This window comes from Verruconis gallopava (genome assembly GCF_000836295.1).
Source record: "Verruconis gallopava strain CBS 43764 unplaced genomic scaffold supercont1.59, whole genome shotgun sequence".
Taxonomy (NCBI): domain Eukaryota; kingdom Fungi; phylum Ascomycota; class Dothideomycetes; order Venturiales; family Sympoventuriaceae; genus Verruconis; species Verruconis gallopava.
Window position 1 is genome coordinate 1 of NW_015622195.1, and position 25,802 is coordinate 25,802.

Here is a 25,802-nt window from a genome sequence, read left to right on the forward strand (position 1 = left end):
GGCCGCGTTGGGCGGTGCGGCTTCCGATAAAGCAGTTTCCGGTCTTCAGGGGGTGTATGTGAACACAATTGAGCTCTTTCACTCTAGCACATCTCTCCTTACCACACTAGTGTTACGAGGTAACACGTGAATAGTCATGTGAGCATAATTTTGATCATTTTGATCATTCTTGGCAAAATGATCAGAATGAGCGCATCAACCAATGGTTGATGATTGAGATGTCGCTGATTGGCGGAAGTGATCATTCTGCTCATTTTGAGCAGAATGAGCAGAAGGAGCAAGGCAACAGGGACGCCAAGAATAAGGTCTATATAAACATCCTGTCCTTACCTGTATCACGGTTCTTCGTGATTCAACTGTTTAGTCTAACTAGTAGTTAGTTTGAATACTCTCCCTTACTCTTGAAGCTCAGACTATTCTAAGCCACAAACATAACTATCTTATTATTATCCTTCCATAATAAGCTCTTGTTATACATTGTTCCTCTGCTCTAGGAAGCTAAACCCTTCCGAAGTGGCTTACATTAGTGAAGCTAGTCGGTATTGGGAAAGTATTCCTAACAACTAGGCCCTTATTGATAATCTTGTTGGCGTCCTTAGGCCTTATAAATTCTATAATGATTGATAATATCACTTTACTTAGTGCCTGCTAGGTAAGCTATCTAATATATTTGATCTCCGTGTTTAGGAAAAAAGGTTTATTGTTGTTACGAGGTAACATGGAAATCACGTGAGGAAAAGCGATCATCTTGATCATTCATGATCGAGGTGAGCGACTTGCATAAGTGAAGGACTGTGATTTGTCCAGGGGAAAAGGACGAATCAGGGGTGCAGTCTGTGATCAGTTTGATCATTCCTGATCAGAGTGAGCGCCCAGGTTCTCACGTCTATATAAACATCCTGTCCCTACCGGTGTTACACTTCTTCGTGATTCAACTGTCTAGTTTACCTAGTAGTTAGTTTGAATACTTTCTCTTACTCTTGAAGCTCAGACTATTCTAAGTCATAAATATAACTATCTTATTATTGTCCTTCCATAATAAGCTCTTGTTATACATTGTTCCTCTGCTCTAGGAAGCTAAACCCTTCCGAAGTGGCTTACATTAGTGAAGCTAGTCGGTATTGGGAGAGTATTCCTAACAACTGTCTTGCAGAATGGCGTTTTTTATGTCTTCCTGTTTGTCCATGTTGACTGTGCTGACCTATATGCCGTGCACTAAGACGCCGTAAGTTGGGTTCCTAACTGAGGAACCGCTACCAACTCGTGCTACCCAGTTGTCTGTGAACTACAGCAGGAGCTGCGTCTCCTTACCTGTTGTTGTTTGGATACTGAGGTCCCCGCTCTTTAACGGGTTGGCTGATATTATGGTGATACCAGTGATGTGCTTATTTTTGCTTTAGGTAATTGTTTAGTTAATGTATGTTTTAAGGGTCCGTGGGTTTATCGCTCGCAAGCGTTTGATTATATGGCTATCCTTGATGTTTATTATGATCTCACGCTGGGTCAGCGCGGTAGGAGGCATCCTTTGCTCATGCGTCTGTACGCTATAAGCGCCTCTGGCCGCCGCCGTAGTATAGCTTATAGGTGTCCCCTCCTGGGATTGTATTCCTTTGTTTTTAATGTCCTTCGCGATGTCCACCGTGGTCCTGCTAATCACTGCTGCTTCAAGGGCTGCTACTTTTGCCTCTTCGCTGATGATTACTATCTTTTAGGCTTCTGCAGTAAGGCTATATATTCCCTCTTTTATTATTGCTAGCTCTTTTGCTAAGTCTTCTGCTCCTGTTTGGAGCTGTGTTTGGATAGCATAGACTGCATCGTGGATATGGATAAGATCCGGGGCTTGCTATACTTTTGTCACGAAGTTGAGGGCCGCGAAGATTATTGATTTCACTAGGTCTAGTTCAATAGTACTGCTAGGCGTGCTATGTATGAATCGCGCCGCCGCTTGAAGGTGCTTCGCTAGTTGGGTAGCGTGCTCTGGCAGTCTGTTTGACCAGGACTCCCCCCTGGGCCAGGGAATCGACATACCTGTATCTCACGCGTTGGGCGCCGCGTCAGGCCTGTCAATCCGCCTAACTACTAGGTGGAGGAGTGTGTATGCACCGTTAAAATTACTAGATTCCAAGAATTCACGTTCTCGCTGTTGTGATGTTTTACGCTAGTCAGTCAGTGTGACTGCGACCACCTACAAACGTGCAGGGATAGAAGCACGTGCGTCATGGCTCCGCAGTGGCTTGGCGTTGTTGTTGGGTTTTGCGCTAGATAACTCCGCGACAAAATCCGGCGGCAAGACATTGCGCTCGATATCTCGACTCAAACAACATGGCTGCAAGTTCGAAGCCTTTAGCCGCCCAGCAAAGACTGCCTATGCCATCCTCAGAGAACAAAGGTATGTAAATGCACGTTGTCTGCTGCTTATGCAGAGCATGTGCTGACAACACAAAGCGCATCGTAGGGATTGCGAACGTCTTACCCGTCCCCGAACCTCCCGTTTTGCGAAGAGTCTGGCGATTGAGAAAGAGTCTACAGTTCGGACGGACAATAAGCGACAAGAGGTACGCGTGCGACAGCGTCTGTTGTTGTCAGAGATCTAACGACACACAGGAACAAGCCGTGGAGGAGAATTCGTTGCGAAGAATCTTACGCCCTCGAACTGGCAGTCGCGATGAAACAAATACGCCCTCTGCCCAGAAAGTGGAGACGCGAAGGAGATCTCGAGCAATCAAAGCCGAGCAAGCCGCGGACCCCAGACGATCTAAGCGGCCTCGAAAACTTGTCCAGCAGCCATTACCTGTCCAGCACACCGAAGGCAGGAAGCGACGCCTGAATATCTCAGAATCCGGCGCGACAGGTGCTTCTCGCAAACAGGCACGACACAATCCTAACAAAGCCGCTGTTGACAACTCAACTGAACGAGAGGAGGCAGACAGCGTCGACGGCCAAAAAGATCCCATACTGTACTGGACAAAGACAGGACACTGGCCCAAAGGATATTCTGAGCAGAGTGACAAAAACATGAGTCATCTACTTGCCAGGCAGAAGTCCTCGGCCTCCCTTCGCCGGAGGAAATCTCCGCTGGTCTCCGTTGATCAAGCTTCTGTCGCGACGAGCTCTGTCGCGCCGAGCTCAACAACACCCAGCGACCAAAAGCCACGAGAAGTCAAGAGCGCTCCTTACCAAGATCCACGTTATGAGGCTTTACTTGCGACTAAGGGAAGCTTTATGATCAAATCCGACCTTGACGTTGACGAAGGAAGTAAGACGCTTTGCCGCTCCTTGCTCCAGAAGGAGCAAACCGTTCACGAGCAGTCTTTGTTTCGCGACGACCTCTTCGAGCAAACCTTCCAAAAGATTCAAAATCGGAATGAAGCTAGGGTTATTCAAGACATTAGTCGATTAATCGTACCTTCGGCGGAGGCCCTGACAACGTACGGAGCCAAGCATCTGAAGTTCTTGATCGAAAGTGTCAACGAAGGCTGGAACAACTCCTTTCCCTTGACAGGGACGCGTCCGCAGCCTGACTACTCTGTAGGATTCAAGCGGGAAGCATTTACCAACGAGCAGCTTGACAAGCTTGCCCCATTCATTGGCAATTTCATCTCCGGCGATCAGTCGTACTTTATGGCTACGTACTACATGTACTTCCCGTTTCTTACCTGCGAGGTGAAGTGCGGTACTGCAGCGCTCGATATCGCGGACCGACAGAATGCCCACAGCATGACACTTGCTGTGAGAGCTACTGTCGAGCTCTTTCGACTCGTTGGCCGTGAGATGGAGCTTCACCGTGAGATTCTCGCTTTCTCAATCTCGCATGACCACAGGTCGGTGAGAATCTATGGTCACTACCCAGTCATTGACGGGAAGGACACCAAGTACTACCGCCATCCAGTACACACTTTCGATTTCACAGCTCTTGATGGAAAAGAGAAATGGACGGCGTACAAGTTCACCAAGAACGTCTACGAAATATGGATGCCAAATCATTTTAAACGGCTATGTTCGGCTATAGATCAAATCCCGGCAGACCTGGATTTCAGCGTTCCACAACTTTCCCAGAGCTTCGGGCTTTCACAAGACCTGGAGCGCCATCATCTCTCGGGATCGAGTCAGCCCGATTCGCAATTACAAGAGCTCAGTTGGCAAAGTACTGAAGGCGCAAGAGACACCACCCCAAATACCTCCTTCACCGGCCGAGGCGCTTCGAAACGTCCCAGGAAACGGCTTGCTGCGGAGGAATAATGCGTGTTGGAAACTGTTTTGTAACACCGCGTATATATCGGTATTCAACCAACTCAATTCACTCTGTGCTCTGCAAAGCTTCAAGTGCTCTGACAAGTCTAGATAATGTGTTCATATAGCTGTTGATGTTGACCAGAGCGAGGTCATTGATATCCTCGCTCAGCATGAAGGATGCCTTTTGTATAGTTTGGCGAGTTACTCCTTTAACATATACCCCTTCTCGTTCTAGCTTCTACCAAGTCTGTTCAGCTTCTCCCCGTGGTCATCAATCCGTTTCCTCGTTTTGCCTTAAATGGGGATCAGCAAAATCAATAATGATCAGACCTTGCGTTTACCTCGATCGCAAGACCTTTAAGCTTGTACACACTCCACATCTTCTTCAGTATCATGAACAACGGACGTCGCGGCTTGCTGTTGCAGGTGAAGGGACATCAAACTCTCACCGCCCTCAATGTCGATCGCGGCGTTGTGGTTCGCAGTATGCGGGTCAAGCTTACACTGATCAGCAGTGGCGGATAATACAACTCTGGCCGAGAGTACGAACCTCTCCTTCTCGGATGCTTCTTCCGCGGCGAGGATGATTCTGTAGGCATTCGAAATGCGGAAACTGCGTCAATGATTGGCTGGTTCATGGAGGGGGCATAGAATTGTTCGGAGCATCAACGACTGCCTTTATATATCGCAACACCCTGGTTCTCATTTTGCCGAGAATGATCAAATTGATCAATCTTTTTCACGTAGCTTTAACTTTCCATGTTATTCTCATAACATAAGCCAGCGTGACTTGAATAGGTCATCGCCTCTCCTGACAGCACTTTTGTAGCTTACAATGAGCTCAGCCTTTGATTGGAGGAACCGATCGGTGGGGCAGCATGCAGGAAACTACAAGTAGCATTCCAGAGCAGCCAGGCATTCTTGAAAATTTCCTGGGTGGGTAACAAGGCTCTATATGCTACCACGGTATCCTGAAGCGGCCTTAGCGCATTATGAGTAATGGGATCGAGAAGGTGGAGGGTGGGGGAAGTGGAGCTGTTCTGGTCCTTGGAAAAAGAGGCTGTCCGGAAAAGTGGGGCGAATTGAATTATCCAAGCCGTCTTGGGGACCGTAGGTCAAAGGGAAGGATTATCAGTACGCGGGTCGAAGAGGTTGCCCACAGATGATTGGGGGCCAAGAGCGGGATCAGTCAGTCTGTGACGCCTCACATGTCTACGAGCTGATTGAGGCCCAATCTCGGATCCTCTTCATGGTGCTCAGGGATGGAATCAAGCGCAAGCAGAGGAGCTCAGGCTGGAATCAAGCAGAGCACGCCGGCTCACGTTGGCTCAGGGTGAGCTCATGAGCCTGTTCGATATGCTCAGGGTTGGGGTTCTCAAGGATTCTCAGATAAAATGCCAGACGGTAGAAAAACATTAGTACGTTTTGTGTCTGAAAAGTTACATATGTTCTGCCGTCATTTTCGGCGGCATAGGCCACCCTTTTCTTGGGGCGTTGTCGTTGTTGGTGAGTGTGTATCATGCGACATGTGTCTACCCAGAAATACTCCATGTCGTTCCTCCTTGCTTCTTCCTGACAGAAACGTAGCCTTCTGTATTCAGCCTTCTCCAGTCCAGTCCCATTCATCAAGTCTCCAAAGGTAGGCCCACCCCCATCAGCAAGCCATGTATGAGAAAAGTCTAGCATATCGGAGGATGTCGTAGTTGCCATCCCCGAATCCAGTCAGACTTAGTTGTTCTGTCTCATCAAATTTCAGAAGATGCATTGTTAGGAGCTAAGGTATGGCTTTGAGCGACTGAGGTGGAGGTTGATAACATCGTCAAGATATCCAAGCGATCGTATGCAATATGGGAATAAGAAAGCAGCGCGATCAAGAACGCCGAGAGAAAAGGGAAATGGACTTAGAAAGTTACTGCACGGTGGCTGACACGTTCAGCTTGGCAGCAAACTGACAACCACGATAAGGTGACCCCGCATATGAATAAATTTGAGCAGCTGGCCGAACCCAGGGCCCCATTATGCCTTATCAGCGAGTCTCTCGCCGTGTGTCGCTAAATCAGAATTATGCGGAAGCCTATGCTTTCGCAGCCTTTTAAGCGAACAAGAAACACCGTGCATGTATGCTCCCTTCCTATGCAATCGCGGAAAGCTGAGCTGTTCTGTATTCCAAGATAACTTGCGGCTTTCGATGCGACAAGCGAATTGGACTCGACGAGTCAAGGTCGAAGCTATGGCATGCATGTCTGGCAGATTTGACGCCTTGAGAGAGCTCAACGCTCAGAATGTTCCGGATCTGGAACTGATGTTGCGAAGCCTTGCATATATCCAGTGTTGACGTGCATCATACACCATATGCCGTGTTGCGCCAACCGGGGTCAAATTTAACATCTGGTAAGCGAGGAAGTACGTACAGCGGTCCTTCTCTAGGATTGTGCTGTGATCGTAGCCGTCAGACAATTTTGACGATCACAAGCTCCGTCCGCAGATAATGCTAGCCATGTATAGAAAAAGACCTTATCAAGCTTAGAAAAAGGAAAACATACAAGTAAAAAAATCAAAAAAATAAAGACTATACCGAGTGATAACTGGTGTTCGATTAGAATGTGCTGATCGGCATGGGAACGTTGTATAAGTCTTCACATCACCGCCATCATGAGTCTGAAAGTAAATCATGATTGTGGTTTGGAGGCTCAAAGGCCTAGGCGATTCTATAGTTTAATGATGGAACATAATGACATCTCAGTGGCAGAGCTCTACTGGAATGCCCAGTGAACGAAGGCTTGCAAAAGAGCTGTCAACGCGGCGATAAACGGTACCGAAATACTCGACCAAGACATGTTTTAGGCATTCGAGTTTAGCCAAGCATAATGTTCATACAAGACTCGGGATGTCCGTGGACGCCGTGCAACTTAAATAGAAAATTTCGTGCCTCGTTCCTGTTTCATGCAGACACACTATCTCTTTTTATTCACCAGCCGGAGAGCATCCACGCCATGATGCCAAGGGGCACAACCCAGCCAGGCCATCGCGCCGCCAAAACACTTCCCGAATTCCCTAATGTCGGCCAATCCACGCCGAGGTAGTTGCAGCTCAAGCCGCTGATATTCAAGATCCCGTCCTGTCCCAGAATGTTATTCGGATCGTACGTGCCGTAGCTCTTTGCCAGCGGGGCCCACAGAGCATTCCTTTGCGGGCACAGAAAACCCAAGCTCGTCGGACAGGACTTTACCATGTTGAAACAGAGTTCTTGGCATGGTAGCACTTCTTTGTACGGTCCAGACGCAATGAGCGAGCTGCGGCTGCTGTTGTACATGATCATGTTCGCCATCGTTTCGTTGAGGTTGGTGGGCTGCGATCCGTTGGCGAATGGTTGTCCCACGTTGCGAGGCATGAGGTAGTCGTCTGTGGCAGAGAAATCTACGCAGCGGGGAATGGTGACGGCGCAGAGCCAAGTCTTGTAGTCGCGCGCGCAGTCGTCGCACGTGCTGGACAAGGAATATTGCGCTGAGTTGGTGGTGTTGCAAGGAATCTGTTGGAGAGAGAGAGAAAAGTTCTGGTACAGCGCCGCAGCATTGGAATCGTAGATCTGTGAGAGAGTTGTGAGGTTGGACAGCGTGCTGTTGGACGGATCGGTTGGTACTGCATACGCGACCGCATCGCAGAAGGGCAGGTCAAAGATTACCCGACAATTTCCATCTGGAAGCCCAAAATATCAGCAATTCAGAATAAGCTGGCATGTAGATAACCAAGAGAAGAGGCACATACCTGACTTGGTGCTGAACTGCATACTCTTCCAGACCTGACCTCCTCCACCAACGATTGCCTGATCTTCCGTCGATACATTTCCCCCCTGATAGGCCAGTACACTGAAGTATGTATTTCCAGGCAACAGACTCTGTATATAAAACTGCTGCTTCGGATTGCTACCCACACCTCTCTCTGTCATACTTGTGTTGATGCGCATGAAATCCATGTTCAGCTTCGACAAACCGCAGTACGAGTGCTTGATACCGTCTATCTTCGGGCTCGACGAATTGAACACGTAGATGTCAAAGGGAGGACTGGTGTTCATCCATTCATTGCGCTGGTTCTGGATTGTAGTCGAGTTTCCATCCTGTCCAGTCAAGTTGTAGGTTGCCAGCAGTGCCGAATTCGAGTCCGTATCCACCGTCCACATAAATGCGGTAGAATTGTCGTAGTAGTGATAGTAGTCGTCAATGCTGGCTGCGATCTGATAGTTCCAAGGGCCAGTGAAGGTATCGTTTGGTAGATCAGGCGCTGAGATCGAGATGTACAGATTGCCACTTACGTTAGGTATCGCAACCGCTGCGTATCCTTGGTCGAGCTGGACGGTGCCGTCGTTTTGGTCCGCGCTGGGCTTTTGGTTGTTGTCGCTGAGAGAATAGAAAATTGTAGGCTGTCCCGGAGTGCCCGTCTTGTTCTCGTTAAGTAACGGTTGGAGGCACGTATTGGCACTGACGTACACCGTCTTCGTGTTCTGTCTCTTCTCAAGGATATTGTCCCCTTCCACGGTTTCGTGCTCTTGTTCAGCGTCCTCTGAAATACTTCTTTTCCTTCTCTTAGCGTTCGAAGTCACGTCAGCTCCGGGCCCGGTGACATTCGTGGGTAATTGCCTTCCCCTCGTCCCTGGGCTCGCGCTGAGCTCGTCTTGCTCAAATACATAATACTGAGTCTCGCCTGGGTTCAAATTCAAAGTATTCGGCAGATTATTCTTCAAGCTCACAGTGTCCAGCGGCGCCCTCTCCACGAGACCCCATCCGAACTTTGCTTCGTATTGGTCAACGTCCTGTTCTTCAACATAGCTCTCGGTATCAGTGAATATGGAGCCCCAGTCCAGATCACCTGCTAGTCCACCAACTATCCGGTGGTGGTTATGATCTTTGTTAAGTATCGAGTCCAGCTCGGCCGCATACGCGAAATGGGAGGGGTTGAGCAAGAAAAAGATTATGATGAGAAGGAGGGACGTCCCCAAGCAAGCTACAAACCGCGATTGTAGCGGCGTGAGCTTAGGGTATGACACCATGGCGAACGGTTCGGAACGAATGGTGGTGTAGGAGCTGACGCGGACGACACGGAGCAAGTGTACGAGGGGACGATTGCGTAGGATTGCGCAGCGTACCCCGACGCGCAGCAAAGACGAGGGCTCCCGGGTGCGAAGTTCAAGACGGCGCGATTTCGAGCTCAAAGGAGAGACACAGGGTCAACATTGCAGTAGGTCGAGCGCTGGCAGGTGGACAAGAACACGGACATGTACCAGCCGGGGACGAATGCGTGCTGCCAAGTGGACCCTTGGGTTGCAGCCTGTGAGGCTCAGCCTTCCTGTGGCTTGCCAAGCGATGGCCAGACGCACAGCAATGGCAAGATCGACCGAGCACGTCTCAGATCAGAACTCGTCTCCACTAGATCTCACGCGCAATGCACGGCGGAGGGACCTCGCATTGTTTACATGTTCTTGATTCGGGATGCGATCCTTCATCTTAGTCTTTTCTTTTTGTTACAGTGTCGTTCTACATGCAGTCGTAGCTGCTTCTGGTTACGAAGCTCGCCTTCTAGAATAAGCTCGAGACTTGACTAACTTAACACCAATCAGACACGGGAGGAAGCCAAGTCGTTCAGCACTGGACTGGCTTTTGGTCTTCCCACAACGAATGGTGGTGCTCTTCAACCAAATGCAGCAGATCCCCAACTTCATTCGACACACCCTGCTCATCCGCATCGTCCGAATCATCAAGACTTTCCCTGTCGGACTTCTGATTACGTTTCGGGTCAGAGTAGGACGGCTTCAATTGATAGCCTAGAACACCGATATTCCATTCCAGACCACACTTTCGACAATGCACTTGATCGATCATTGGCGATAGTTTTATCGATTCTCCACAACGAATGCACGCAAAAGAACACCTCTCGCAAAGCGGGAACGCAGCTTGACTCAGATCATCTTCTCGGACTCGAGCCGGCCAGTCGCAGTGTGTGCATTTGAGCGTCGATGTACCTGTCATTTTGTGGGGCCGGACTGACTTCACGCAATCGCGCAGAGCTTGTGGTATTCTATCTTGGGACCTGCCAGAATCTCCAATCTCCTCTGCCCCAAAGAAGTTGCCAGCACTTTTACAGCCAGATAGGGAGCATTGTGGACTTGATGCTGATACGGAATGCTGAAATAAAGCCGATTGAGCTCGATGTGCCGCCGTCTTAGTTCCACGATCATATGGTCCGTCGTAGGCTGGGCCCTGAAGCGCTTGTCTTTTGGGATATCCACCCAGAGCTCTGATCTCTATCTTGCCGTCCCGAACCAGATTCCTTGCAATGGCCACACCAGAATGTTCGTCATCAGTCTGATCATATTGAGCGTCCTGCACTTCAGCATTCTGCAAGACAAAATTCTCCACCTTACTCAATGGTCTTGGGTCAGCGCCCAACTCGAGTAGGTTTATAGAGCCATTAACCTCTCCAATCAATAGCTTTGAGTAATCGTTCGCGAAGGCACCAGACATTATGCCGGAACTGAACGAAGCCAGGTCCTTTACGTGAGCATCTTCAGTGGCACGATGAATATCCCAAACCTTTAGGATGCCATCTGACGAGCCAGAGTAGAGCCTTGATGTTCTGTCTGCCCATGAACAGAATCGAACTCCCGTATCAACAGCTTCTCGAGAGAAATCGGGATCAAGTTCCATAAGAGGCTGTCCATGGCTCAATCGATGAAGAATATTATCAGGATTTCTAAGATCCCAGACATAGATTGACCCATCCGTAGCTCCGGCTGCAACATGCATCTGATTGTATGGATTGAAAATCACATCATTTATGTCAAGTGCGGGGCATTCTAATTGCAGACCACGAGTCGTCCAGCGAAGATCTCCCGCTTCTTGCAGGGGACTGTAAACACGGACAAGAGACCGCGTTCCTCGATTCAGATTAACGCCGTACGCAGCACATGCCGTTAGGAACAAGCCACTGGAAGCACTCCAAGAGCAATCAAAAATTTCGCCTGCAGCCGGAGCGACTTGTATCTGAGCATCTTTCTCGACATTCCAAAGGCAGAGTTCTCCGTGTGCAGGTGGCGCGTTCATTTCTACACCGGTGTTAGAAGAGAACCCCACCATGAGGTATTCAGCGACTGAGGAATGGACGCCCCATTTAAGAGCAGAAGGCATAATTCTGCCTTCGGTTGCGGAGTTGGCTCTTGGTGAGGAGTAGTGCTTCAACATGCTGAGTCCCAGATCATCGTGTTTGAAGATTTTAACGCCACCACGAACGTTTGCAGAGCCAGTAGCAAGTAGACCGCTTTTCCGACTAACATTCAGAAGATCAATCTTCGCATTGTGGTCAAACGAGTCTAGTAAATTACAGCAGCCACGATTTCCGTCGACTTTGTACATTCGGAGATGATGATCGTAGCCCACAGAGAACATGTAAGCACCATCCGATGAGAATTCGACCATTGAGACTGTCTCAAATAGTCGTGAATCTTGAGACATGTGCATAGAATGCAGCGCATTGACGCCTTCGTCTACCTTGGGCCTCTCACGATGATGATGAGGAAGCTCATACAGCATATTTTGCTCCGTATTCCCGAAGAGCAGATTATTTGGTTGGTTATACTGCATGTTGTTCTGGTCCACAAGGCAGGCAGAGCCTGCAGCAAAATGGATTCCGGTGGGAGACCATGCCAAGTTGCCTACATCGCCAGATGTCCCGGTGAAAGAACGCGTGACAGTCATCGTATCATATAATGCATCTCGGACATGGGAAATTGAGCTCCTGTATGACTTTATTCCAAGCTCTCGTTGAAGCAATTGCTTCGTGGGACACGTTTGCTCTGGAAGCTGAACAAATCGTCTCCGGCTGATTCGAACTCGAGACGGCTGTAGCACAGCCCGTCCTGCAATTGCGTCACTCAAGAAACTTCTGATGCTTTTTCTGGTCCGGCCTCGAAGACAATTATCCTGTGCGGCAAGTGACGCGATTATGTTTAGTTGTGCATCATTAACTGATGACAATAACTTATGAAGCTGGCCAGTTGGATTATGATCGTATAACTCAGGGCATGCCCGGTTGATTGCTTCAATGACCGCTGTAATCTCAGATAAAGAAAAGCCGTGATGCAGCGTAGTGCCCTGCCAAACACCTGCCTCTTCTTGTTCGATTGCGATTGCTCGCTTCGCAAATGACATTTCTCTGATCGACAAGTACGGTTTTTTTCGTTGAATATAATATCCAGAGTCATGATCAGAGGCTGGATTGACAGTAAAATCAAACAGTCTTAGATCCTCGGGTTGGTTCACAAGTGAAATTTCAGGCGATGAATCATGTATTGAACCGGAATCTGGTGAAGTACCTCGTTCGTGGGCAGAATTTAGTTCCGCATTCTCAGCAAGGAGACAAGAATTGAGACGAAGTCCCTCCAAGCTGACCGTTTCACCGCTATTCGTTACTCTCTTCTTTCGAGTCATGGTGTAAACAGCTGAATGTTCAAGATCGGATGATGATGGAGATGATGATGATGCACGCGAATTGTCCACGATCGCGCTGCCATCACGCGTGCCAAATATGGGAGTATCTGCTGTGGGGTCCCATTCAGAAAGCCTCCGGAAGTCTTCAGCTGCTGCCCGCGGAAGCGATCCGGTCTCGATATACCGCTGTAGATATTCTGTGACTTCATTTATGTCGAGATCGATGGTGTTGAGCATGGCTTGGATAGCTCGAAGTCGATCTATCAGTCTCATCTTCTCTCTGACAGCTGAGTTCTTGAGACCAGTAGGGATTCGAGTGTATTTTGACGCACAAGAGTTATACCCTCGACCCAATTTCTTGTCGATTGAAGTCCAAGGCAGCTTGGCTACCTCGTAAAGATAGGCAACCATAACGGTTTCAGCATCTGTCCATGGCCGACCAAGTCGATTATTAAGATTACTGTTATTGAATGTATCCCAATACTTTGGCTTCAAAGACTCAACGTTGTTTCTTTCAGAAGAATCCCCTGCTGCCAACACTGGCCAAGAGATTGGCTGATGAATTTCTACTGTCTCAAGTATTCGCTCTCCTGGGTTCGGAGACGAAACCGCCGTAGGTCCTAAAAATGTAAGTGGAGATGATTTCATACATGATGCTGTCACTTACTACTGCGCGATGGTGCTTGTCCTCCGACGTACGTGCACGAATTGAATGCTTTGTCAGTTGGCGTATCAAGTAGAAGACTTGCACTGTTTTTCTCTGTGATTGCAATGCGCGCGAGTAGATCATTCATCGAATTTCTACTAGAAGTTCTAAGTGTCGATCGTGCATTAGACTTTGATGATGGCGCGACTTTTTCAGGATCCGGCTGTGTGAGATCGAGCAGCTCTGTGACGCCAGTTCGTCCAAACGCTTCTTTCACAGAACGCTTGCGCCTTGAAGCCTTTGATGCAAGATATACCTGTGAGGCTGCATGTGCTCTTTTCGAGCGACCATGCGCCTGTAATTTTGGATCGGCAGAAGTTGATAAAGCTGGGCTGGGTAGATGAACAGAACGCCGATGTTTGTTTACAACATTAGGAGCTGGAAATGAAGATGTCCATGTCTTCTTTTTCCTGTCACTAGAAGCGACAGCCCCATCGCGGTCCTCGCTATCACTGGCTGTCAAATCCACGAATACCCTGTATAGCGGAGTTTGTTGGTTAGTGCATCCGTGAGACGCGTACGCGCTCTTACGCGCACGACTGAGCTGGGCAAGGCATACCTAGGTGCCATTGTAGACCAGAGTCAAAGAGCGCGTTCATGCTAGCAGCAGAAGCCATGCACATTCGAGCCTGGCAAGATGTTGCGCTTTATTATTTTCATCTTGATATGAACGATGCAAGAAACGCGTTGTTCCATCTCTTGTGTAGCTGGCAAGTAGCACAGAGCTCTGCTGGCCCGTGCGTCGAGTCGCCATACAACTAGCTAGAGGTAACTGCTTTATACGCGACTTTCCTACCAACATCTATCGAGTGATCTCAACCACACTCTCCCCTCCTGTGCCGTCCATCTTTCAACCAGTAAATGGCGGCCCAATGGCTGAGCATATAGCATTTTCCCCGACGAACGTGGTTTTGCCTGGCAACGTAGTGACAGCGAAGGAACAATGTAAGCTCCGATTCTCGCCGAATGTTCAGGATGCAGATGTATCACACAGATCACGGGAGACAGAGGGGGAGAAAAATTAAAATCTCCGAAGAAAAACAACATCTGGTCAATTCGTCTTTCGCCTCTCCTTGATACCAACCAGCATGACTGTCGGTTCCTCCATGTTTAAGTTATCCTTTTTTTGCATGGTGTCCGTTTCCCGCGTGCAATAGTTTCTCGACACGCAATGTGCCATCACTGCTGTCATCTGCGGGAAAGGAGATTGGCTTGAGGTAATACTCGTGTTCTCCGTCATCCTGGCTTGGTCAACCTCTAACGGGAGCATCGTAAACCATTTTCATAGGTGTAACTTAATATCCTTCCCTTTGGTGACGTCATTCTCTTGAATGATTCAGCGCCGAAAGCTGTTCAAATCCTTATATCACGGTGCTGAGCTCCAAGGGCTCGGTGTGTGGCAAAGTTCTGGGGATTGTATCTTCACGATGGACACACGAGAACGTCGACTGATACTGCATCGCCTAAGCCTTTCCGTACTGATCCGCGCACTCAAAGACCGTTGTGGTAATTTTGGCTCCCTTGCAAATTTATTTGCTGATGTGAGGCTCCACCTCGGCCATGCTCGAGATGCGTAGGAAAAGGAAATCCCCCGCCACCGGACTCTTCGACCAAAAAAGCAATTTCGATCCATGCGATCGGGCTACGTTGTGCATGTCAAGCAGGATAACCTGTGACATCAATCGTAATTCCAATGCTCCTGGACAAGGTGGCTTAAGCAGATCAGTAGTAAGACTCCACCTCTTAATGGGGGAAACCCTTCAGCCATACTGTCGTTTTTACACGGTGCGATTCCACGGCGACACTTTGCATGTCCAACTGTCGCCACGTAATGATTTGGCGACTCCAGCTGTCTCGGAACGTATACTCACCGCTTTCTGTACATGTCAAATCAAGTGCGTGTGTAGAAACGGGCCAGCCCTTGTAACAGATGAGAAACCATAAAATGGATGATCGCGGACTTCACTTGTTGACTCTTTCGGCAAAGCTAAACGTAGAAGTACCTAACTATTACTGGGGGAATTCTCCGTCGAGGGATTTACGAGGTTATAGGTCCACCTTTCTCAGCTCCGGTGGTCAAAGCTGCCGCGGAAGACTGGAAATAAGACCTGCTGTGAAGGAATATCGTCATCAATACACTAATCGGGGACCGCACAGTCATCACCGTAGTTTCTGAAGCGCACGATCACGAGGGAGATCGCAGCCTGCTTTAAACTCTCCACACGATGGACTGCTCACGCTCGCGTCAATGATAATTCTATGTGCCATCACATAAGTTCGGCTGGTGTTTACATGCCCGGACCTCAGATTCACCGTATCCACATCCACATCATCTCCTCGCCTGAGAATCACTCGGTAAGGATTCGCCAGCAAGGTGGCCAAATATTTGCCCACTGGTTGCCAAACGCCACGCTAAGGCTTGTGATGTCTGCGAGCATCACCCGAGTTTAAATCGACGATGACGGATCAGCCCTATGCCTTTGCCTGTCGGAACTGATTCCAGGATTTCTGGGGGTTTAAATGAGTACTTGGCTGAACCGACCAAGCAAAAAGTGCGAATTTAGCCACGGCTGCAGCCATTAGAATCTAAAGGAGCTGACCGCTGCGGAACTTTTAAGGCTTTGCACACGAGCAAAAAATAGCATGAGCTGCTTTACTTAAATGGAACATAATCTGTACCTCACTCCTCACCTCCTCGCGTACCTCTTGCCGATGGTGGGGACACCCTACACATTGTCCTCCAGGTCCAGGGAGATCCATGGCCTCACTCGCGTCCCGGTTCCCCGTTGACATCTACAGCCACCTCACGCTATCTTCTGCAGTCACCCCTGTTCACAGCGCACTTCTCTTGTGCACTGCACCCTTTTTCATGGCCCAGATGCTTCGAATCGCGGATGGCTTGCGAGATGAAAAAGAAGGGTCTGAGACGTGTTGGAGCGAATGCAGCTCGTTGTGTACGGACTCCTGGGATGAGCAGAACAAGCCTTATTGCTATCAAGAGGCTCCTGGAGAGTCGCGCAACAGATCTTACATCCTTCACTCTCAGTTCGCGCCAGTGCAAACCTGTTCTTTGTACTCTATCCAGTCAATCCAATTACCGTCCTGAATTTACTCATTTATCGTTGGTGCGGAGTGCATCTCCGTGGCCATGGCATGTTCGGCTCGCCCTTCTTTCGTTTCGAGGCGAATGGATTGCTGCTGCCACGCCAAATGCTCCCGCTCGTCGATCGATTGTTACGCTCATAGGTTAGAGGGCTGGCTCTTGGAATCAGTATTAAGTTAGCACGCTGACTCGCGTGGCACGTACCACCTGGAAGCCATTGAGAGGTCAACAAGAACTCCACCCTTTCTGCGCGATTAACAACAGACACATGGCACGAGTCCAACGTCGATTGTGCATCTAATTAGCCACATCATTGACACGTACTTGTACAAGCGGACGGGTAGTCTTCGGCAGCGATCCCATTTCCTGATGGTCCCGCCGCCTTGACGTGTTGAACGAACTTTGGGGTCTTGGCCCACTGCCTCCGCGCCGGAAGGATCTAGCCAGCCATCCCGAGCGCGTGTCTTGCGTGATCTGCCGTTGTGGCCGTGAGAGTGCGTCTCCGCAATCACCAATCATGAGACTCTGCCGGTCGTTCGCACTCGACTTTGGCCAGCTGTTCCATGTAACGGCCCAAGACTAGACGTGCGATGGCCCCTGCGTGCAGACTCAGCCTTACACCGCCAGCATCTTTTGATCCGCGCCTTTTTTCCCACAGCCGATGGGTGTGGGCTACATGGCCCAAAAGCGTTTTAGGCAGCATCGCCTCCCGACTTCATCATGTGGTTGTTGCGTAAATGATCCTTTGAAGCACCCATTGGTACTCTCGAAGAATTGCCGCAGTTCAAATATACGATGCTTGCTCATTCGATACGACTTCTTAACTCCTTTCTGTTCTTAGCAAGCCTACCATCTTCATTCTCCTCCCGATCCTGCGTGATCATTACAGAATATCTGTGTTTCACGACATATTTCCACACCCGTGCGACAGTCCGATTGCGAACCGCTGAAACATGACTACCAGTGTCTACTTCACCTACACCTGTCTGCACACCTTGAAGCTTCAGGATGAGCTTGTGCCATCATGGCTTCTCAAGGATTATTCCAGCACGGTCGACATCGATCCAAACAGTTGGCAAGGTATCAATCATAGTTATGGGACAATCGTAGTCGATGACCTTTGTGCCGTGTGCAAAGAGGAGGCCGCACGCCAACGTCGACGCGAAGCACGCAAGGAACGACGAGATGGCAGTTGCGGAAACTCAACGACAACATCGCCATCGACCGCATCACAGACGAGCACGGCCTCGGGACATTGATGCCTGCAGCCGTCTTCGGGTCCGTGGGTTCCAGCGTACCGATCTACAATCGGTCAGGAGAGAAGCGGTGGGAACACAACTTCGTCCTCCCCACCTCTCTCTCCTCCAACCTTCCTCCCGGGACCCAGTGTGCACTGTCTCGGTTACCCGTCAAAAGACCGCTAGCCGACCACAGCGCAGAATCTTTTGTCCGATGCGATTCTTTTCGGATTTATGATCCTTTTGCCACCTGACGTATATCCGTTTAATCGTTCCAATATACCCCCAGGAAGCTCAAGCGATTTTGGTTTTGGGTATGATTCACTGCTCAGGTCACGGTTGGAGATTTTCTCTTTTTTGGGTGGAAAGCTTTTTCGCACGAGTTCATGTTTTTTTTTAATATTTTCTATTCCTTTTGTTTTCTCTTGCACCATCATTGCGGGGAGGCTGCAGTGATTTCAAAACATTTCGGGACATAAGCCAGACCGCGAATGTATTGGTGCAGCAACGTGAGAATCAAACCTGTAAATGCACAATTTCCGCTCAAGCAATCCTGAAAGAAGACGTTCCTGCATAAGCTCCTGCGCAGAATGAATTATTCTCCGAACTTCTGCACCATGCACCTTTTTGCATCCCGTAGTCTCGCTGCCACGGTACTACAACACGATAGGCGGACCATCGCTACGCTAATTGGCTCGGCGTGTTGCGTCACCCTGCTCCTTTTGCCAATCTGTGCTCCTCGTCGACGAGAAATCAGAGTCCTGGTTGGGAATGAAAGCAAGTCTTCTCATTCTTCATGGCCTCCGGGTCAGGACATAGGATGCTTTTTGCCTCCCAAACACACCGACACCTCACGCTGCTGTCACCGCGCACGTAGAACTAGCTTTTTTGGCAGGCTCTAGCCATCTGTTCTGCCGCGGTCGTGCTAGCCTTCGACATGACGAGCGTTCGCTTTCGCGTGGCCTTGTCGAACGCGGTGCTATGCGGCACTGCATGCGCACAGCCGGAGCTCAGCCGCTGTGATGACTTTGCGTGGATTCCCAAGGGACGAGTTACCTGTCAGGCAGTTTACCAAGCTCTAACGTGGCGTTCTCTAACGCTGGGGCAGTCAACAACAATATCTGGAACCCAGCTGTGAGCGGACACCAGTGCATAGCAGTAAGCGCGGCCTCTTTTCGATGCTACGGTTGGCTCATAGGCCCACTAGATTTATCCAGACGCGACCAGTTTCAATGTCACGTGGCAATGGGATCGTGGTGACGACTCGAACCCGGTCCACTCATTCCCTTACGTTAGATTCAATTCCAAGTATCTACCCGGACGCATTTGGGATATTCATGACCTTAGCGTGCATGCTGCGTGGGACATGTTCCCTACTAGCGATAGAACCAACGCTCTGCAGAACGTGGGGGCCGTTGCAAACGTGGCCATCGACATGTTTTTAGACGCGGACGTTCAGAAAGCCGTAGACGCCAAGTCGGCGGACTATGAAGTGATGATATGGCTCGCGACTTTCGGCGCTGGGATGCCATTCGGAAACGCTACGGGCATCACGCACGCCACCAGCGTCCAACCGGGACAATTCGAAAGCTTGTGAGTTTGGAAGACCGAAACACACGCGAGGTATTGCTGATACACGACGAGTGAACTCTACAAAGGCAAAAAGACCAACGGACAGAGCGTCTTGACTTGGCAAGCTGCAAATCCTGTGCGTCAATTCCAGCTTGACGTACTCTCTTTCCTGCGCCTCCTTCAGACAAACGAAGTCCTTGCGCCCGAGTTAACATTAGGCGTGGTTGAATTCGGTACGGAGACTTTTCATGCAGACGAGAACGTAACATTTTCCGGTTCTAATTTCAGCATGGAATTGAGCTCAAATGCATCGGCAACATCGGCGCAGCCATTCTCGTCCTCAGGGGCGTTCACGACAACTTCACCTCTTTCGTCGATGATCGTATGTTCGATGGCAAGATGTGTAGATCACAAATGGCTATCTGTTCTATCTATTGTTGTGTTTCTATGGACTAGCCTATAAGTTACGCGTGTTCATGTCTCACGCCAGATAGACCACCATCTAGTCTAAAATGAGTAACAACCAAGCCTAGCATACATGTTTTCAGCATTGATGCTCGCCTCATTTGCTTTCAGCATCATTATGTGTAGCCGGGTCATTTGGAGTTTCGCGAAGTTTAACTTCGTCTGGAAAGCGGATAGTTCTGACAGATTGCTTGAGATCCAAAGCAGGCACACCGTTCACTTCGGCAACAGGCGTAATTTGGTCAGAATCTGGAAACTCAGTTCCCTGTGCACTGATCCCAGCTGAACCGTTGTTCGCATTCTGAATATTCTTTGTCAAATCGGCGCTCGGTTGTTCATTGACGTTGCCGGTCTCCAGCGACAGCTGTGATTGGCCGTTGCTTGAAACGATAAGGCGCGAAGCTCTTTTGGACGTTGAGCGGGAGTTTGGGTTTGAGTCTCTTGCAAGTATTGCACTACGGCCGATTCGCTGTAGCCTTGGAAAGCCAACTGCAGAACCTGGCTGCACATGAAAAGAGGGTTCGTCCTCACTCTGTGACAGCGCTTGAGACAACGTGCGTGGGATGTAGAAGCCCAGTTTCCCAAGCGGAATTGAAAGCCCGTGAACGATCTTTGCGCGAGTTAGTGACGATTTGTAGAATACAATGTTACAACATACCACAGAGCAGATGACAAGAAACCAAATCACGACGTTCATGGTTTCACCCAGCTTCTCCGCGTCTTCGGGATCGTGGCCATGTTGTTCGACGCTCGTCCGCAGATATTCAAGACTAACGTATAGGTAGAACACAGCAGAGACACCTATTGGGCCAAAGAAGCCGACGAACAGTGCCTGTCGCCACTCCTCGATTTGGTGGATTTTTTTGTGCATGGCAAACACGACTGGAGGCCTTCGTATCAGCAGCACCAGAAGACCAAGCAGGATCAGACGATAGATCGGAATGACGCTGTTGTGGGCGAACTCGTGCCACGGTGCCACAGCACCGAACCAGATGAATACGGCGACGTTCAACAACATGTCGATTGTTGGCTGCAGAGAATCATCTTGCGTTTCGAGGCGAAACCAATCGTCCCACGTGAACGTGTTGCCTGCGATGAAGCACGCCAGGACATCGTCGCTCCCGATCATACCACACGTTCCAATTATGAACAATGCAAGAGCGATCGCGAAGACGAGGAAACTTTCCCGGTCAATATAGTGGCGCTCTTCGGCCCAATGGAGGAGCTCTTTGGCTAACCAACCAACGACGGCTCCGTAAAGCGCGCCGAGAATGATTTCGTACGCCCAGGTCTCGTAGAACCACATGCCAATTGCAGTGCCGGCAGCGTGATTGCCGTGAAGCGTATAGCGGATCAAGTATAATGGCAGGAACAAAAAGGGATAACCAAGCCCGTCGTTCGTACCGCTCTCGGCAATGATGATCTTCTGCAGCTCTTTGGGTATATTTTTATCCGCAAACTTGCCTTTGACGATGGAGTTTGAGAGAACAGGATCCGTCGGCGTCACGCATGCCCCGACGGCAAGGGCGTAAAGAATTCCAATGTTTGGCACAAACGCCCACACAAGGAGAGACGTACAAATCCACATGCCCGCCATTCCGGGCCCAAGGAGCAGAGCGAGAGACTTCCATTCCAACTGGAGATAGCGCGATGGGAGCTGCACGCCCGCAATGACCAACTGGACACCTAGCACAAGCCGCGTAAAGTAAAGCGTGATGGTGTTCAGAGTTTCTTGATCATTGAAGGCATATTCGAGTGGTCTTATTAGATTTGTGGCGTGAGGCGAGAATATTATTCCCGCGATCAGCGAAACGACTGTGTTGTAAGTCCGCGTTAGGGACAGAGCCGCAGTTCGGATGGATTGACACTTACGCGCTTCAGACAGGTACAGTTTCTCCTTGAACAGATATGAGACCAGGCCGAAGACGGCGATGAAGCCGCCCAGGGTGGCACATACTGTGTTGAAGTTGACGATCGCCAAATTCGGCATCGCGCTTTCGAAGTTCGCGGCGTTGCGGAACCGATGCGCCAGCCGTCAGAGTCGTGCGTTGTACAGTTGTACAGGTCCGGAGTGCTTGCTGGTCGCAGAGCCGGCCTGTTTCAGGGATGACGAGTTCAAGAGAAAAGACGTCGCACCAAAAAAAAAGGGTTTCTACGAGTGTTATTGAATCATTTGAACAGCGGTGTTGAGGGCGAGAAGCACGAGGGCTGACGTCGACATGGGTGGGACGCGATCCGGCAACAGAGACAACACCCAGATGTGAAGTCTTGCGGACAGGTACTTTGTAGCGAGAGAGCAGAGCTCGGCTCCTCAGCAAGAACGAACAGCCTGGTGCGTTTGTGAAGTGTGAACGGTAGAAGGTTCAACTTTTCGAGTCAAAAGACTTTGATCGATGATGTGTGACCAGGCTCTTCCGGGCCAATCACGCGGCACGAAGGCCCAACCTTCGGGCTTATCTTAGCCGTCTTAACCCGTAACCGTACACCGCTGACGAAAGATGCCCAACTGCAGGCTTTCTTCACGCGACAAATTGAAGGACCCACTATTGTTACGGCCAGTCTATCAAGACGGAAGTACAAGACGAGGAGACAATGATGATGGCGACAACAACGAAGCAAGCAATCTCTTCATTTCTTGAAGAAAATGCATGTTTTTTATTCCTCTAAATCAATCCCGCCGAGGCAGGCCAAAAGAAAAAGGTAGGTGTACATTCAAATCGAAGTTTTTTTCAGTCGCCAGACTTCCACACGTAGTCCTCCTTTCTCCCTTCCACCGTGGTATGCGGATGAAACCTGATCGATAATTTACATCGAGAAGTCCTTTGCGTGCCAGCGCTTGACCTTGCAGCCCGCACCGCCAGTTGCGGCTGGAGTGCTCGAGGAAACGGCGCTGGCCTTGGTCGTCGTGCCCGCGGGAGCAGCAGCTGACGAGGCGGCGGCAACGGAAGAGGCGGTGGCAGCAGGGGCCGAGACACCACCGGCACCTGCGGCGCCGCTGTAGAGGGTTGGGCCAGGAACGGGGTACTGGTTCGTGTTGGTGAAGGTGGTGTAGATGTTGAACTGAATGCCTGGGTCGGTTGCCTTGTACAGCTCAGTTCCGAGTACACCATCCGGCTTAGCAGTGCCGCTGCCGGTGATCTGGAGGTTGATGCATTGCGGGTACGGCTGAGAGCCACCGACGGCCTGGGCCTGGTGCAGAGCAATGGTCTCGTGACGGAGGACGTAGTTACCTGGGGCGATGTCGGACGGGATCTTGACGGTCCAGGTGTTGTTGTTCTTGATCATGTCATCGTCGGCGAAGTTTGGAGGGCTGCCAGCGGTGCTGGTCATGCCGACGCCATCGATCTTGAAGAATTTCAGGGTGGTCTTGTCAACAGTCGAGCAGTCTCCACCGCAGTCGGCAAGGTAGTCGAGAACCGGACCGTGGTGAGACTCTGGCCACGGGGTCCACTGCAGGGAGACGGAGTCACCAGCCGCGACCGGGGCAGAGATGGTGCCTGCGTTGGTAGCACCACGCTGGCAGATGATGTCAGGGTCGTTCAGCTTGTTGCCATCGACAGGACCACGATCCTGGGTAAGAGGAGCCGTCCAGCCAATGACTGCCGGTGGAGTGGGCATGTACTACAACTCGCAATCAGCCAAATCCTCGTACAAGATTCTACTCGAGACAAATAGGCATGCATACCTGGAAGTTGGGATCGTAGCCCTGGTACGTCTTGGTGCCAATGGTGATTTTGGTCACGATACCGTGCGCAGCAACGTTGGCGGCCAGGCCGGCGAGGATGGAAGCGGCGATGGTCTTCATCTTGATCGTAGTATGTACAAAGAATCGAAGGGCGGTGGGTAAACACAGTTCTTCAGAGTAGCCGGTCTCCAAAAGAATGTAATGTCCTCACAGAGGCAAACGAATGTATCGACAGAAAAATGAACGAAAATGAATGGCTGAAGAGTGCAGGACCCAAGTGATGGTGGTGAGAGAAAGGCATTGTGAGGGCGACAGCATGTCGGTTCTTTTATACAACGCGAGAGATGAGTGCGGAGATGACGGTTGACGGTGAGGCTCTAGGTTAGTCCGTTTGAATTGTTTGGAGTTGGTCGGCAGCCTGTCATTTCACTTCCCAGCAGGCATCGGACGTGGCGATCCAACTTGTCAAGTGGGCCAGACGCTGTCAGAGAAAGTGCTTAATCGAAGTACGTGACGCCACCAGTGGGTATAGCAAGGCTGGAATAGGGACGCATGGCGCGAGGCGAGTATTCGTGGGCGGTCATGTCTTCGAGCCACAGGGAAGCTCGCGAAACAGCGCTTGGGAGCACCGCCGGGTCCAGGCTGGCGTGCCCCAGCGAAAGAAAAACTGGCCGGCCAATTCGCCCATGTTCACGGCAGGCGACGAGCGGTTGGAAAAATTGAGGCCTGCTGAGGTTTCTCCATGAGAAATTGGCGGATAGGTTTAGCGACTGGCTGATAAGATGCCAACCGGGATTCTGAAACCGCATCGACCTCGAGGCTGGGGTCGTCCGATCTTGGCGTTTAAACACTGCACACAGGATTGTCTGATCCAGCTTCGACCTGGACGGCTGATCGCGGCCAGAGTAGCGATCGCCCAGCATGGCACGGGTAGGTTCGCTCGTCGTGTCGATGGCGTGGACGGCTTCGCGATGAAGACTGAGGACGTTGAGAGCACAAGGAGCATGCAGCTGGAGAAACGATGGTGAGAGCGCAATCCGCGATGTCCCGCCATCGGATTATCCGCGAACTGTCATGAAACAATCCTTCCAATAACCACAAACTCTTGGTATCGAGCCTTTTCCACAGCGCCGTACCTTATTTTTCGGCATGCTCCTCTTGATCATCGTCATCGCAAGCCATACCCATGTGGTCCCCTAAAATAAAACGTCCGATCCACTCCCTGCCGCCCTCGCCGTTTACTCCTGACCGCTGTCATTTCTCGAACGCTCGTTCTTCTAAGCGACGCCTTTTCAGATCCTGTTGTTAGGCAAAGTGCACCAAGGTCGGCGTCTGTCGTCCTTTGGGCAAAGTGTTTCTGGGCGCTCCCGTCGCGAGATGAGTTCAGTTTCTCCGCAGTGGAGACCTGTCAGCACAGCGGTGTCTCTCTTACATCCTGCTGTGACTTTTTTCCCTTTGCTTGCCTCCGTCACCATAAGGATGGCGCTGTTTGACACAACTGTCCCACTGTTTGCAGGCCTTCCAGGGCCCTCTCGCCATCCAGTTTTCCCAAGGGAGCGTGAATTGATTCGTTCTTGTTTGTTGCGTCTGGCTTCAAGGGTAAACCCGTTGCTCGACTTTGTGCCGCCCATCGACTGATTGGGACGGGAGCCACTGGTGTTTAGGAGCCAGATGCAGGTATATTTGGTACGGGCAACCTTGCCAATGTCCCCAAAAATCGTCCGACAGCGGCGCCACATACGGTTGTCGAGTGCAAGGGTCGCGGCAGCGTGCTCAGTTCCTCATGTCGGAGTCCAACGGTGGAGTCCAACGGTGGAGTCGAACGGTGAAGTCGTCTCCAATCGCACGAAGAGCTTTGCGACAACCGCCAAGCGCTTCGGAGTCGCTGAGACAAACATTTGGATGTGACAGTTCTCTCCTTGATCTGTTGTGAACAGCTTGGCAGTTGCACCACAGCGTTCTCCTCGGCTGAGGATTCGTTTCACTCATGAGCAAAACGCGCAGTTCGTTTGCTATCATCAGCCTGTGTTCCAAGAAACTTTGCCCCGTAAGAAAAACTGCAATCTGCCTTATTCGATGCGTTGCACGCTGGCCCTTCATATGCTGTACGGCCGAGGGCCAAGTTTCGCACCCAGCCCATACCTCCCTTTCAAACAGAATGGTCATTTGACCACACGCTTTTCACCATAGACTGTTCAGACTGGTAGATTAAGGTCTAGGCAGCAAACAACCATCGCCGTTGGCTCCCTTACGGCATGCGTCTACGGGATTAGTTTACCTACGCAAGCATATGCCTATCGCAAAAACAGCGAGACGATTTCGT

The 25,802-nt window shown here is 50.3% G+C and overlaps 7 protein-coding genes across 7 annotated transcripts; 3 read left to right on the forward strand and 4 right to left on the reverse strand.

Moving 5' to 3' along the window:
• The first annotated feature begins 2,289 nt into the window (after positions 1-2,289).
• Positions 2,290-4,553, forward strand: PV09_09239 (uncharacterized protein). The gene is made up of 3 exons (XM_016363266.1): positions 2,290-2,389; positions 2,446-2,555; positions 2,605-4,553. Exons 1-3 carry the CDS (start codon positions 2,323-2,325, stop codon positions 4,237-4,239), a joined length of 1,812 nt encoding a protein of 603 aa, XP_016208880.1. The 5' UTR covers positions 2,290-2,322; the 3' UTR covers positions 4,240-4,553.
• A 2,274-nt stretch (positions 4,554-6,827) lies between these two features.
• On the reverse strand, positions 6,828-9,486 carry PV09_09240 (uncharacterized protein). The gene is made up of 2 exons (XM_016363267.1): positions 7,999-9,486; positions 6,828-7,929 (listed from the first exon to the last, which is right to left on the reverse strand). The coding sequence occupies exons 1-2, from the start codon at positions 9,275-9,277 to the stop codon at positions 7,202-7,204; spliced, it is 2,007 nt and encodes a 668-aa protein (XP_016208881.1). The 5' UTR covers positions 9,278-9,486; the 3' UTR covers positions 6,828-7,201.
• A 216-nt stretch (positions 9,487-9,702) lies between these two features.
• On the reverse strand, positions 9,703-14,082 carry PV09_09241 (uncharacterized protein). Its single transcript, XM_016363268.1, has 3 exons — positions 13,976-14,082; positions 13,378-13,892; positions 9,703-13,330 (listed from the first exon to the last, which is right to left on the reverse strand). The coding sequence occupies exons 1-3, from the start codon at positions 13,984-13,986 to the stop codon at positions 9,867-9,869; spliced, it is 3,990 nt and encodes a 1,329-aa protein (XP_016208882.1). The 5' UTR covers positions 13,987-14,082; the 3' UTR covers positions 9,703-9,866.
• A 2,946-nt stretch (positions 14,083-17,028) lies between these two features.
• Positions 17,029-18,385, forward strand: PV09_09242 (uncharacterized protein). The gene has a single exon (XM_016363269.1). It carries the CDS (start codon positions 17,633-17,635, stop codon positions 17,993-17,995), a length of 363 nt encoding a protein of 120 aa, XP_016208883.1. The 5' UTR covers positions 17,029-17,632; the 3' UTR covers positions 17,996-18,385.
• A 100-nt stretch (positions 18,386-18,485) lies between these two features.
• PV09_09243 (uncharacterized protein) lies at positions 18,486-19,835 on the forward strand (the record flags this gene model as incomplete). Its single annotated transcript, XM_016363270.1, has 5 exons — positions 18,486-18,815; positions 18,866-18,915; positions 18,965-19,350; positions 19,402-19,711; positions 19,824-19,835. The coding sequence occupies exons 1-5, from the start codon at positions 18,695-18,697 to the stop codon at positions 19,833-19,835; spliced, it is 879 nt and encodes a 292-aa protein (XP_016208884.1). The 5' UTR covers positions 18,486-18,694.
• Positions 19,602-22,155, reverse strand: PV09_09244 (uncharacterized protein). Its single transcript, XM_016363271.1, has 3 exons — positions 21,667-22,155; positions 20,453-21,609; positions 19,602-20,404 (listed from the first exon to the last, which is right to left on the reverse strand). The coding sequence occupies exons 1-3, from the start codon at positions 21,782-21,784 to the stop codon at positions 19,892-19,894; spliced, it is 1,788 nt and encodes a 595-aa protein (XP_016208885.1). The 5' UTR covers positions 21,785-22,155; the 3' UTR covers positions 19,602-19,891.
• Positions 22,156-22,390: 235 nt separating this feature from the next.
• PV09_09245 (uncharacterized protein) lies at positions 22,391-24,526 on the reverse strand. The gene is made up of 2 exons (XM_016363272.1): positions 23,480-24,526; positions 22,391-23,415 (listed from the first exon to the last, which is right to left on the reverse strand). The coding sequence occupies exons 1-2, from the start codon at positions 23,597-23,599 to the stop codon at positions 22,600-22,602; spliced, it is 936 nt and encodes a 311-aa protein (XP_016208886.1). The 5' UTR covers positions 23,600-24,526; the 3' UTR covers positions 22,391-22,599.
• Positions 24,527-25,802: the final 1,276 nt, after the last annotated feature.

Bases quoted from the DNA above. Each gene is read 5' to 3' on its own strand.
- PV09_09239 (XM_016363266.1), top strand. From the start codon at position 2,323: ATGGCTGCAAGTTCGAAGCCTTTAGCCGCCCAGCAAAGACTGCCTATG. The intron at 2,390-2,445 runs GTATGTAAATGC...GACAACACAAAG, and splicing joins GCCATCCTCAGAGAACAAAG to CGCATCGTAGGGATTGCGAA. The intron at 2,556-2,604 runs GTACGCGTGCGA...AACGACACACAG, and splicing joins CGGACAATAAGCGACAAGAG to GAACAAGCCGTGGAGGAGAA.
- PV09_09240 (XM_016363267.1), bottom strand. From the start codon at position 9,277: ATGGTGTCATACCCTAAGCTCACGCCGCTACAATCGCGGTTTGTAGCT. The intron at 7,930-7,998 runs GTATGTGCCTCT...TTGGGCTTCCAG, and splicing joins GCAGTTCAGCACCAAGTCAG to ATGGAAATTGTCGGGTAATC.
- PV09_09241 (XM_016363268.1), bottom strand. The intron at 13,331-13,377 runs GTAAGTGACAGC...TTACATTTTTAG, and splicing joins ACAAGCACCATCGCGCAGTA to GACCTACGGCGGTTTCGTCT.
- PV09_09242 (XM_016363269.1), top strand. From the start codon at position 17,633: ATGACCTTTGTGCCGTGTGCAAAGAGGAGGCCGCACGCCAACGTCGAC.
- PV09_09244 (XM_016363271.1), bottom strand. From the start codon at position 21,784: ATGCCGAATTTGGCGATCGTCAACTTCAACACAGTATGTGCCACCCTG. The intron at 21,610-21,666 runs GTAAGTGTCAAT...CTTACAACACAG, and splicing joins ACTGTACCTGTCTGAAGCGC to TCGTTTCGCTGATCGCGGGA. The intron at 20,405-20,452 runs GTATGTTGTAAC...ACTCGCGCAAAG, and splicing joins TTCTTGTCATCTGCTCTGTG to ATCGTTCACGGGCTTTCAAT.
- PV09_09245 (XM_016363272.1), bottom strand. From the start codon at position 23,599: ATGAAGACCATCGCCGCTTCCATCCTCGCCGGCCTGGCCGCCAACGTT. The intron at 23,416-23,479 runs GTATGCATGCCT...TGCGAGTTGTAG, and splicing joins GCTACGATCCCAACTTCCAG to TACATGCCCACTCCACCGGC.